This window comes from Pieris rapae, chromosome 12 (genome assembly GCF_905147795.1).
Source record: "Pieris rapae chromosome 12, ilPieRapa1.1, whole genome shotgun sequence".
Taxonomy (NCBI): Eukaryota; Metazoa; Arthropoda; class Insecta; order Lepidoptera; family Pieridae; genus Pieris; species Pieris rapae.
In genome coordinates this window covers 10,243,636-10,256,128 of record NC_059520.1, presented here as the reverse complement: position 1 = coordinate 10,256,128, position 12,493 = coordinate 10,243,636, and the positions used below count along the sequence as shown (strand labels likewise).

Below are 12,493 nucleotides of genomic sequence, written 5' to 3'. Positions count from 1 at the left end.
TTAACAAAAAAATATATATATATACTAACAAAAATAAAATTGACCGATCGAGTTTATTATGTCTACCCACATTTTTGTTGCTGTTTTGTTTTGTAATTTTTATCTTATATGTTTATATTGTTCCTCAGTAAGTGAATTCTGTATGCAATTCTTATAAGAAATAAAGTTATTTTTAAGTTTAAGTTAAAATACTTACACATAAGAAATTCGACGTGATGACCTCAAGAAGCCTGGTCGCGCAGCGCGCCCGTGCCATCTGGGGGTAGGGGAGACATAAATTAGTCGCTAATTTCAATCCGACAAATTGCAATCGTGTTTGAGTTGCAAATGTCCACCTCTATGAGGTACTCCCGGATTTCTCCGCGAGCCTTAAGAGTTCATTCCTCATGTAATGGTACCACTTACCATTCCATTTATTAAGCTTTTCATTGCGATACAATAAAGTAAAGTAGCATAAAAAGGGATTGATTATAGAATAATATTTACATACATATTTACATATTTAAAAAAATATAAGTAACAATGATCAGCCTAATTTATATGTCATAATATAACTTCACTTAAAGCAACTGTTATGACTTTTAACTTTTAACGGGCTTTGTTTTGCCTCCATTGACATTGTAATGGGAGGATCATCAGGCACCGAACAAAAATAGTTTAAAATCGAACAGTTTTAATAATTGTCGACGTGGTGAAATAAAAGCAAACTTTCCTCACAAACGGACTTCGATCTTTGTAAACATCTCAGTTCACACGCCACAAAATGTGAAATAGCGGTCGAAAGTGAAGATAAAATACAATTTTATCACACAAAGTGTACGTAGCATGTTGACAAAGGCTTTAATGCTTGGAAGTTAGGACCTTTGTGGAGGCTGCTCGTTGACCTCACATACTGACAAGACGCAATAACCTAAGTGTATAGAGTCGATACACACTGCAAAACACTAAGAAATGTGGCACTTGTAGCAAAATAACGGCTGAACAGTTTATTTGATGATTTTACATGTATTCAATCAAAGTCAAACCATATTAAAATAAAATCGTTTTGTATTATTATTCTTTATTATCACCGGCTCCGAGTTCAAACAAAGAGCAAAGAAGATCTGATCTGCTTCATGTTCTTGTAAATATAATACGACAACTAAGAGAACTGTGTAAAACAATGAAATGAAACAGCGAAGTATAAGTTAATTTGATAAATGTTAGTGCGATACGAAGAATGAAGTTACGCTCCAAGGAGTTGGCAGCGGTAGTGTCTGTGGCCGCGCGAATTCTCACTGTACCGGTTTGAAACTAGCGTCGTCATCGCCGGCTTTTTGTTTTGCATTTGTAAATACCTTGTAGAGCTACGAAGTGACGTCGCAAATTACTTTCAGCGTGTTTTGGGAGCGGTAACGAGCGGGGGCCGCCACAAACAAACCGAGCCACTAAAACTTTTCGGAGTCCACTCGCGGTGGAATTCCGTCGCGTCACTGCTACGGACCACTGTTCTATAAAAGTATTTAAATATGTATGTAGTTCTCCGCTAAAACATTTTTTCCTGTTCACGTTCTCTACAAATACGCTTATTCTTCACTGTCCATTCGCTCATTCACGGTGTGATTTATGTTTCTTGTACGAGATACAAATATAATACGGAATACGAATGCGCGCCAAACGTGCAATTCTTTTAAAAGTGTACCGTAATAAAAAGCTTTCTATTAAATTTACTATGAGAATTTAAATCGTGGTTGTAATCGCTTATGGCTGACGCGTCATTACGATAATGTCTGGAATAATGAAATCATTATATATACGTATCGCTCTAAGTGCTCAATGGCCCATGGGAACCTCCACGTGCTTCTGTGAACACGGTACACCTGTCATTCATCTTTAGAACCTACCTACATATTTGCAAGAAAGTTAAAAGACATACAACATTTCGTTTCCTATTCTTATTTAAATTAGAAAACATGAAGTTGGAGATTTGGAAATAAACTGTTCGGTTATAAGAAGGCAGAGGTGATAGGTTTTATGTTTTGTTTAGAAACGCCATTTCCTCTTGTTACAGCGACGCTTATCCGGCCGTGATCCGATCGCGAATATTTTCTCCGCAGCGCCCTAATGGGGTACTATTTCCAATACTCGCATATCAAAATATATTGTCGGAACGTTTAGTTCGGAATGCTCTACAAGTAGGGTATGAGAGGCTGGGAAATAAATTTTCCCATTTATATGGATACAGGTTTTTTGGTTAGCGGTGATAGCGTTTTGTATTCGTCGTATTAGAAGGAAAATAAGTGTGTATAAATATATTTCAATCGGTCAATAAATAACTAAGGCACTTTCACCTATACCTCAAGAGTACATAAGCTCACGGATCTGCTACGGACAAAAGATACAATTATAATATATGGAAGACGGCTTTACAATAACAGATAATACGGCAAGCCCACTTTCGAGATCGCAGATAAAAAATCCATTAGCGGGCAGTAATTACAACGAAAACATTTGCTGTGTACCTGCTTCTATACTCTATATTAGCAGAGCGAATTCTGCATCGAACATGAATTACTTACGTACAACGAACAAGAGTAAACCAGCTCGATTCATCTTAAATTGGTGTCTTAATGTTATATGCGAATTACATTAAAATCTTACGTTTACGAGTCTTTTGAAGTCGATATTAGATTATTAATAACTGCAACGAGGCACTATCTACATTCTCGCGACTTTAAGATAATATTAAAATATAAAGCGAGTTGTAAATACAGGGTTCGTAGGATGTAACATTGTTCTCAGTAATGTTTCTACCCTCTAGCAAATTAACTCCGTTTCGCGTGATCCCTAATTTCAGATACATCCCAAGGCATAAATAGGGGATTAGGTCGCGTAAATAAGCACGCGTCACGGAGCTTGTGTCGCGATAAGAGCACCCCCCAAATTGTCTGTGGGGTAAAGGATACACGAACGCGGCCATCTTGCTAAGAAAGATAGCAATTCCCCTTTTCTATGTCTACAAATATAAACTTTGAACAAAATATAGACTATGTACAAGCTTTTAAGAAAAAATATTTTTACAATCTATGAATTTAAGCAAACACCTACATCGCACAATGCCTCGGCGTGAGCGTAAGTGTATCAATAGAGGATAATAGGTATTTTCTCGTTTGTGCGTGCGCAGATCGCTGATAACTTTGTCTGCCTTTGTATTGAACTTAACTGTACTTTGACGGCTGCGGCGCTGAGAAACTTGCAAACTCACAACTCGTTTTCATATTGAGTTAGGCTTTTGTTTTTGCCACCCGAATCACAGTTCAACAATATGAACGCTCCGTCATGCTTCCATAAGTGGAATCTTAGATATTCAGACATCATTAATTTATAATATAAATAATTTATAATGTTTGTTTATATACCTTTCGTTTAGCAGATATTCTTATATGATTTAAATGTGATGTGTCTTATCTAACTATTATTATTATGAAATTTGTATTTGATTATTTATTTATTTTTTATTTATTTATTTATTATAATATGAACATGGCAGTTCAGTTGTTCTACTGCTAATTTTGAACTTAACAATGAATTAGCATATACACGAGAGACTTTAAGAAGACTCACCAGGTTTACAAAGTTTCCAACTGACAATTCCTTACACTGTGGGCGGGTTGTAACTCGAGAAACACGTATTTTTACAATTTCATTAGCGAGCCCATACATCTGTGCCATTCATCATTCGTTCGGTTTAACAAGGAAAGGTCCGCTAAGTGCGCCATTAAATCCGCCTGTTACTAATTCTGAGCGGGATAGAAGGTAATTTATCAGAATTATTAGTCCTTCAGTCCTCAGCCCTCCGTAGACCGAGGGGGGGGGGGATTGGTTCGCCTGCACCCGACAAATTTATAAGGTAGCACCATTCAATCAAAAGAAAATGTCAGCGAATTACTAATTATGTCTCATATCGCTTTTCAGAAATATTCAATAATTCTTTTGATTAATAGGGTTTGCGACGGAATTGGGAACCACGAATTGGCACTTAGCAAAACCCGTAACCATTGCCATCGACCGAGTGACAAGAAAACGACCAATGCGCAGTCACTAAATATCTAAAATATATATTGATTTGTTATTTATATACATCTCAGGAGCTATTCAATGCCGAAACAACAAAGTAGTGCTTTGTGAAAACAAGTTCGAAGTACCACATTATTGTCCACAAGATGTTGCCGTCGATAAGTATCAGAAAGTTTACATTGTGTCCACCCTCCCGCATCGTCGTCAGCCGGAGCCAGCCTTATACCGACACTTGTACGCAACGACAAGATAATTAACGTAATAAACACAATTAAAAGTTGCCGAATTATAAGCGTTTCGACAAATTCAATTGTACGTGCGAGTTCTAACTAAGATCACTCGCGGAATTAAATTACCAAGTGTCCTTCTGAACACGAAGTTTAGGAAGGAGCATTCATAACAATAATCCTTTATTTGCCAGGATGTGGTGTCAGTACGATAATACATTGATTTCTAAGATCTCCCAATGTTTTCATAAATATTATATTTACTATGAATTTCCCCAATAATAATATCATATCTTAATATAGAATGAAGCAGTTTTTATTTATGTTATGTTGGTAAGCTAACCAACTTAACCAACAGTTCTTTAATATAGTTTTTCAATGTGTACTTTTCAATTACAAAGTTAAGTACTGTTATTTATAACCAATTATTTTATATCTTAACTTAGCTTTTTTCCAAATTACGTTATGTTTGGTCATATTTATTTGAAGATCAATTCGATTCCAACCATAAACCGGCTTCGCCTAGGGAATTTAATTAGCTAATTTTTAAGTGTTGTTTGTTGTTATTTTTTATTATAAATAAAAGACTGACCTAATGTTATGCATATTACATATACACGTATGTAAACTTACCTTTAAATCTATTGCCGGCCGGTATATAATATGCAATGTGCCGACCCACGTGATGTTCGCAAACATTTCAGATCTGGGTCAGTGGGTGGGTATACCTTAAGTTGTTTTAACGCACTAAATAGAGTACAAATAGTTTTGAGGCCATCGTACTAAATGTGCCAACATTATTGATAATTATGCTTTATTTTTTTGAAGACCATTCGATATGCAGGAAATTGGAAATTAAAACGTTACAGTTAGAAACTTGGTTGTAACGTGATCTTGGTCTTTGTCACGATCCAGTTAGTACGAAAGGAAATAAGACGAAACGATGAAGCAAATTTATTCGAACGAAAACGAAAATACAACTGAGAAAATGGAATAACACGTCAAAATAAAGACAATTCTCGAAAAGGAAGCGCGGTCTTTGTGGCGAAAAATTTAAAAATATTTGACACGGACCTCGGGGAAATCAGGGAAAAGCGCGAAACAAACTGTACTCTGTGGATACAAAGGATTTTAATCTTTACACTTAAAGCAATAAGGCTCGTTGGGAGCGCACAAATGCTTTATTAAGTTTACGCCGCGAAATGACCCGGCGTTGTTTTAGCCGCAGCTTGAGTAAATTTGTTAGCGGCCACGTCATTTCCTGCGTATTATCTTAGCGATACATATTTTTCATTACTTTATATTCTGTATAATATGAGCTATGAGTCTTTCAGGAAAGTATTAAGATAATCATTCTGAGAGTTCATCGCAGCTTTTGAAGTATGCTCCTTCAGGAGCGATACTTTTAAAACGGAAAAAAAGATATAGATAAGCCAATATAACATACATATCTATATATCATATACTATACAGCCAAATTAGATATTACTTAGTTAAATGTTTTTTATTTTTTTTACCCTTTACTACAAGGAATGCATAATACATACAGTATTATGCATTCCTTGTTTGGCTATATTTTTGGTATATTTAGTTAGCTTTAGGATAGAGAAATAAATAAACTATAAATATACGTATATATGGCGTATTATTTTCGTTGCCTTGTTTAAAGGCGGTGAAATTCAAAATCCCAAAGCGTCCGGAACGGCGGAAGCTCGATGGGGCGATTTGTCGCCCAATCCCTGGTATTGCTTAAGAATTCACAGAAATTTCTTATTTCGAGTCATATGCACGAAATTCGGATACGCTGTTATGATTGCGATATAAACGAGACGCTTGTTTTTCCTCAGACAATTTTAATAAATGTACCATACAATACTTTCTGGAGAAATTCTCTTTTATAGACGACATTTTGTTAACGTAATCAAAGCAAATAGCTTGACTTTATATTTTATCGAATCGAATTATCCTCATTTCATCTAGCGCCTTACTTATTACTACAGCACATTGGCTGCTAACCACAATGTGTTGTCTGCGCGAAAGAAGAACAGATAATATTATCATTGTGTGATTGTTGATGTTTTGGTTAAATATACACCCTTTTTTCTCGTTCAGTATCAAATTGGAAAAAAACATTATTAAAATTGATTTATTAGTGTTAAGTAAATATACTTACTTATTTTTCAAATTATCCAAGAATTTAATGTTCTCATAACCAAATAGGTTAAGACGCTTTGCGGCATAACGCGACATTAATAACGTCGAGTGTGCGGTCACCCGGCAATTGAACTGCCAGTAGGTACATCTGTTGTCTAAACTCGTGTCATTCAATTACATATGCAATTATTGGTGATTGGAGCTTATTGACTGTCAATCATTTTCTGATTGATAGATACCTCAAAAGAGAGTGGAATCTACTATTATGATAGAAAAAACTTTCAGATTTTATAATATTAGTAAAATACGGGATCCCCACAAAATACATGAAATATATATGTAGGAACACACGAAATTACATAAAACAAAGATGTCGTTCGAGTCACCCAAGAAGAAAGTAGAGGGCGACAGCAGGCGAGCTGTTTTGACGTTGAGCACGCTCTCACGCCCTATTTGCATAGTTAATCACTGGATATAATGCTAATTTCGGACAAATGCATACATATTTATGTAAATTCTATGACACGATAGCTCCAGTGGAAACATTAACACTTGATTGAAAACTGCTTTCCATGCTTTCTTCTCTCCGTAATACATTTACTACATTTTGTTTTATTTAAATAAATTGATATGCTAATTTTTCAGTCCTTACAGGCTAGTAAAACATAAACGCACTTTGAAAAAAGGTTTACAGACCTTTATATGACATAGTTAAAGACTGATTGATATACCTACATTTAATTTCCGTGCAAAGACGTCACGTAAGTCGGGCAGATTAGCTTAGCAGGTGCCGGTGCAGCGAGCCGGTGAGACGAGCCGACATAAGATGTTCGGAATTAATGCTTTCTGCCATTAATCTGTGCGGACGTTTATCTCCCGTAATTACGTCTTTAGACCACACGTATGTCTGCAGAGCGTTTAAATTATAGCAAATGCCTTATGTTCGCTTTGGAGCCTTATGAAGCACCAGCCTGACGCATTCATCGATTCGACCGCTTGAAACATTTATATAACTAAATGAAAGGCGTGAATTTTGCCGTGTAGCGTGTAGCCATACGATGTAATCCGAAAAACGGTTCAACCATTTTTGTGTACATTTATTGTTCGTTCGCTGCGCGTGGAAATCTCTCGCGTTTTCTCACTTTAATAAATTTTACTTAATAGCAAGCTTTTTCGCACCTGAACCGGCGCTGTTTTAAAACGAATTTACCGGCTCTTTGTTACGGGCGTGTCTGTTAATTCGTTTACTCTTTGCGCGATAATGGGGGCTTCTCTCGCAATTAGCCGCAATTAAGATACTCTAAGGAAATGCGAGGATTCTATCAGATTAATTTCATTGTAAACTATTTCTCCACTTTCGTGATAAAAACAAACACATTCATTGAATGCGTACACGTTTTCGAAATATCTAAATATTTTCATGTCGGCTCTGAATATTTTTGCAGATATTTAATTTTATCAATACCGTTACAATTTCATGTTTACTTGATAACATTCAGATGGAAGGTGATGGATATCATAAGGAGCGTCCGAATCGCTTTAAGATGTGATCTTAAATGAAGCATATTTGTAGTTTGCCCAGGATATCGACAATAATAGTGGCGATGGTTCGTAGCGATAGTCGGGCGGACGGACCACCCATGAGCCGCTTGCACAACACTAATGGAAGCTGCATTAATGTGGTTGTAAGCTCAATTAAGAAACATGTCCTATTAAAATATTGCACATAAAATTATCCTGAGTAAAACTTAAAGGGAAAAGGGAATTCATACCAAATAAATATAATAAAATGTAGATCCTTTAGTGTGATTGCTAGTTGCCAGAAAAATAATTGATAAGTAAGATGTAGTGTAAGAGATAATTCCTACCGTTTAGGTAATCGTTGTGGCGGTGAAAAGTATAGGGTGCGATCGATCACAGGGGAACGAACAATTCCTGCCTTTTCCTAGAATTATCTGGGATTTCTTTGAGACGATCCGCCCTCGAGGCGGTCCCAGTGTCAGCTGTTCGCGAGAATATACAATTAATACTTCTCTATTAAATTCTTCTCATGTATTAATGAAAATAAAATCAACACAAAAATATATTGGTAATAGTAATTTACGACTACATATTTATAATTTAAATCTTTTGTTGTTTGTGTGGTTTTGTTGAAAGTTGATATTTTTAACTCTCAAAAACATTAACAATTATTAAAAAATAAAAATAAAAGTGAATGATGTCGCTCGAAAAAAATACTGATTAAGACAATTCCGAGTAAATGCAAAAGAGACTTCTTGGAAATTTAAAAAATCAAATTATTAAACATTATCACAGAATTCAGTTAAGAGTTCCGGAGGCTCTCTCTGATCTTTCATAGCTTGCACCACGAATAACGAGCGTGATTTATGCAGGTGCAAGCCGCAATCACGCGCCATTGTGCCGCGCCCGCGTCGGTGCCCGGCTCGAAGGATCACTGCGACTTATCAGCCATTGTGCACCTACTTCCACTGATATGGCACTGTATGTTTAACAAAGATATGTATACATATATGTATATTTCATTCGTTTAAATAATTAATTGTTACAAAATCTCAGTCTTTGTTTTATTTAAATTTCATTTTCAAGACTTGTTTGTTACTTAGCATTCTCAAATAATTTAATAATGATTTTGATCTCATTTCAGTTAACTACGTAAGGTTTATTAGATATTATAGTTACTTGATGATTAATATTGTTACTTATAAATTGATCTATCTGTGAAAGTGAAATCTAGAAAGACTAAGCTACTCGTTACGTCGTAAAATGATTACTAGTTACCTACACTACTAAATTTTAATTGTTTTCTTGTTGTCTTTTTGTCTTAACATTGGTTAAGAAATAAAGTCGATTTTATATATTGGTGATTTAATTTTTAATAACTACCTACATATAAGTGCAGTGACACTTGATTAACTCACTTATTTTGTACTAAAAAGCAAAAACCATCTTGATTTAATCAATCCGGTCGGATCCGGTCGGATCCGGCCGGACTGAAAATGACGCCGGATTGCAATCACTATACGCAAGATTACTACTAATTTAGATTATATTGAATTAAATCGGTTTTTAATGTATAGAAACAAAAACATCAATTATCGAATAATAGCGTAAACAGAAATAGTCTCGTCGTGCAGAAAGTTCATTCTAATGTCGGAACAGCGAGTGATTCGAAACATTTTCAGCAGACATGCTGAGTGCCATTCCCGAATTAAATTCCTGCCATTTTTGAACTAGGGAAAACACTGAAATACAGCACCGACGACTGTTTGTGGAATAAATAAGGAGACGCGTGCGATTCTCATAAAAATTGTACTTTACCGTATCAAGGACGTGATCCGTGTCGCAATTGCCGGAGCTTTGCATTTTTAAACTGTTTCGGATCGACTGGACTCTATAAAACCTTCTGCTGTGATACATTTGTCGAGCCTACGTGCTTTTACGCTCGCCTGTATTTAAATTTATTTTGTAGTGTTGAGGAACCTGAAATTTATCCCGTAGCACGTGACTTAAAATATACGTTAACACATTGAATGCGCTCGTCGTTTGCCGGCGAGCTACGCCTACCTTTGTGAATAAAATAATAAATTAATTCAAAACGGACTGACAAATGGAACCGGATGGAGTCAGTAGCGACGCATTACCGTTAAGGATTACTTTTGCAATTTTCAATTCGTCAAGCGATCAATTAAACTGGGGTTCAATGGATTTAGGGACGATGGGGGTGATCGATCACACTGAGCACATTAAGCAGTAGTTAGACGTAAGCCGCCAATGAAGGGCCGCTGATCGATAGACGATGAGTGAGAAAAAAATGTCAATTTCTATTGGCATTAAAACAAATAGGTTTTAGGATCTTTAAGTATGTTCTTGCCACTTTATACTATTATTATAGGAAATTTTACTGGAGTTCCGGCGAATCGTAAAATTAGGCAAGAACGATACGATTTCAATTCAATGGTGTTGTTTTACCCCATTTTGAAGCGAGTATGCTGGTAATGAAAACAAAATTTAACGGAGCGAATACCAATAGCTGGAGTTAGAGACGAGTGAATGAGTAGATTATATCCCAAAAAATAGCAACAACAAGATAGCAATAAGACTCTTTTAAAATCACTTTATGAATCCATGATACTTCTTTACTTTGTCCATTTGCTTCGGGAAACCAATTTTGTGCTCCAGGTAAAACCAAATTAGTAATGATTGAAGCGTTAAAAGTTTTCGACTTTTGAAGGTAGCTCGCGAGTTAATACTCGCTCTCTGCGAAAAATAAGCACAAACATGAATTTATTGTAACAAACATTACATGCTGTCTACGGAACAAAACGGGTCTGTGAGACGAGTTGCATCTCTAGATACGAAATAATATTTTTAGATGGTTCATATATCAGTTAAGTTCTGCAATAAATTCATGGCATATGTATATTATATACTAGTTGAAGGTGTATCGTTGGGATGTCTCATGCGACGTATGCGAGCGCGCCGATATCGTACGTCAATGCAGACGTTAATTATGTTGAGTGATCTTGAACGTAGCCGACGTAGAACGGAACTCCGTCGACGGTGGTTTCGAAATGTGTTTGAACATGTGGCTAAATCTATTCTTGCTTGTTTAATTTATTGGGGACTGATTCGTTTACATATCTAATCTTTAATTGGAATTATCACAGGTTCTACATATGATAAAGGTTGTATGTATAAGAAATCCTAATGTATGTGTCGATTTAGGCATATAACATATTAATCCCAATTACTATAAAAGGCACTATTGTAGCGGCCATTAGGTATAATCGGCGGGCCACTCCCGTTCGCTGTATATTTCATCAAAGCACGACTAAAAGGGTTATTAAGTGGACAATTACTTTAGCTAGCCATTTTTTAATAAGCGTTGTTGATATTGAACTGCGGTATTTAGGAAAAAATATTGCAACGTTTCCTTAGTTTTAAATCGATATAAGAGCTTCCATTACTTCTATTACGTTTGGAACAATGTAATTTTAGTGACACTTTATAATTCAAAGTACAAAAAAAGATATTTTACCCAAAACCTACAAATTATTTATTCAGTCTTCAATAATTTTTCATATTTTGACTTGAAAATTGATTCTGATTGGTATAGATTTCAGTCTCTTTCTTGACAAGATTTTCCTTTATATAAAATTTCTAAAGTATAATCTTTATAAAAAAGATCTGATATACTTACTATTTATATAAATGGCAAGGCAATTAATATAGAAAGTACAATTACCTATAGCCGATATATTTAATGATCTGCTTGAACATATCCTTTGATCGGAAGCCGAGAAGCCGATCATAGTGAGAGAAGTGAACGCAGCCACAAATTGACATCATTTAATAATCTTTACCAAATACTTTACCAAAGCAGTACGTTCGCTTCAATCACACTTATACGCAATAATTGTGGCCTTTATAACAGATTAACTCGATGTACTCATGTAATTAGACAATTTTTTTTAACTGTTCCGAATTATGCTTCAATTAAAGAAACACAAAATTATTGGCACTGCAGCCTTTTTAGATCTAGGCCTCAGAGATCTGTATCTATGTCATGATAATTTATCAATCTAATAGGCCAGTAGGTGATCAGCTTCCTGTGCCTAACACGCGCCGTCGACTTTTTGGGCCCAAGGCAACCCAGTTTTTCTTGACCGTTCGAGCGAATGTTTAATGCACCAATGGAACAGTCAGAGATCGTACCTACAACCTTAGGAATAGAGTCGCACGCTGAAGCAACTAGCCCAACCATGCTCACTTACACTTATACCGCAAATAAATCCTCCAAGATATCACCCAATAACGGCACTCGTGTGGGTTATTTATATTATTTTGCATAATACCAATCGAGTTGGGATGATGGCAATGTAAAAGAAACTCGCTTGAACGAGATTCCATCAAGGAAGGGTTGCTTGTAATAAAGTAGCTTATCCTATGATAACCGAGCTATAATCCCTCCTAGAGGCAAGAGGCTGGACCCTGATTTATTAGATAGTACTATATAGCTTAGTGAGTCTTATGGT

The 12,493-nt window shown here is 35.8% G+C and overlaps 1 protein-coding gene across 3 annotated transcripts in view; it reads right to left on the bottom strand.

Annotated features, from left to right (window-relative positions):
* Nucleotides 1–12,493, bottom strand: part of LOC110996691 (slit homolog 3 protein) — a 121,637-nt gene that overhangs the window by 5,287 nt on the left and 103,857 nt on the right. For all 3 annotated transcript variants that reach the window (XM_022264503.2, XM_045630601.1, XM_045630602.1), the window contains one exon: nucleotides 197–256. In XM_022264503.2, the coding sequence (XP_022120195.2) occupies nucleotides 197–256 (60 nt within the window). The remainder of the gene's footprint in view (nucleotides 1–196; nucleotides 257–12,493) is intronic.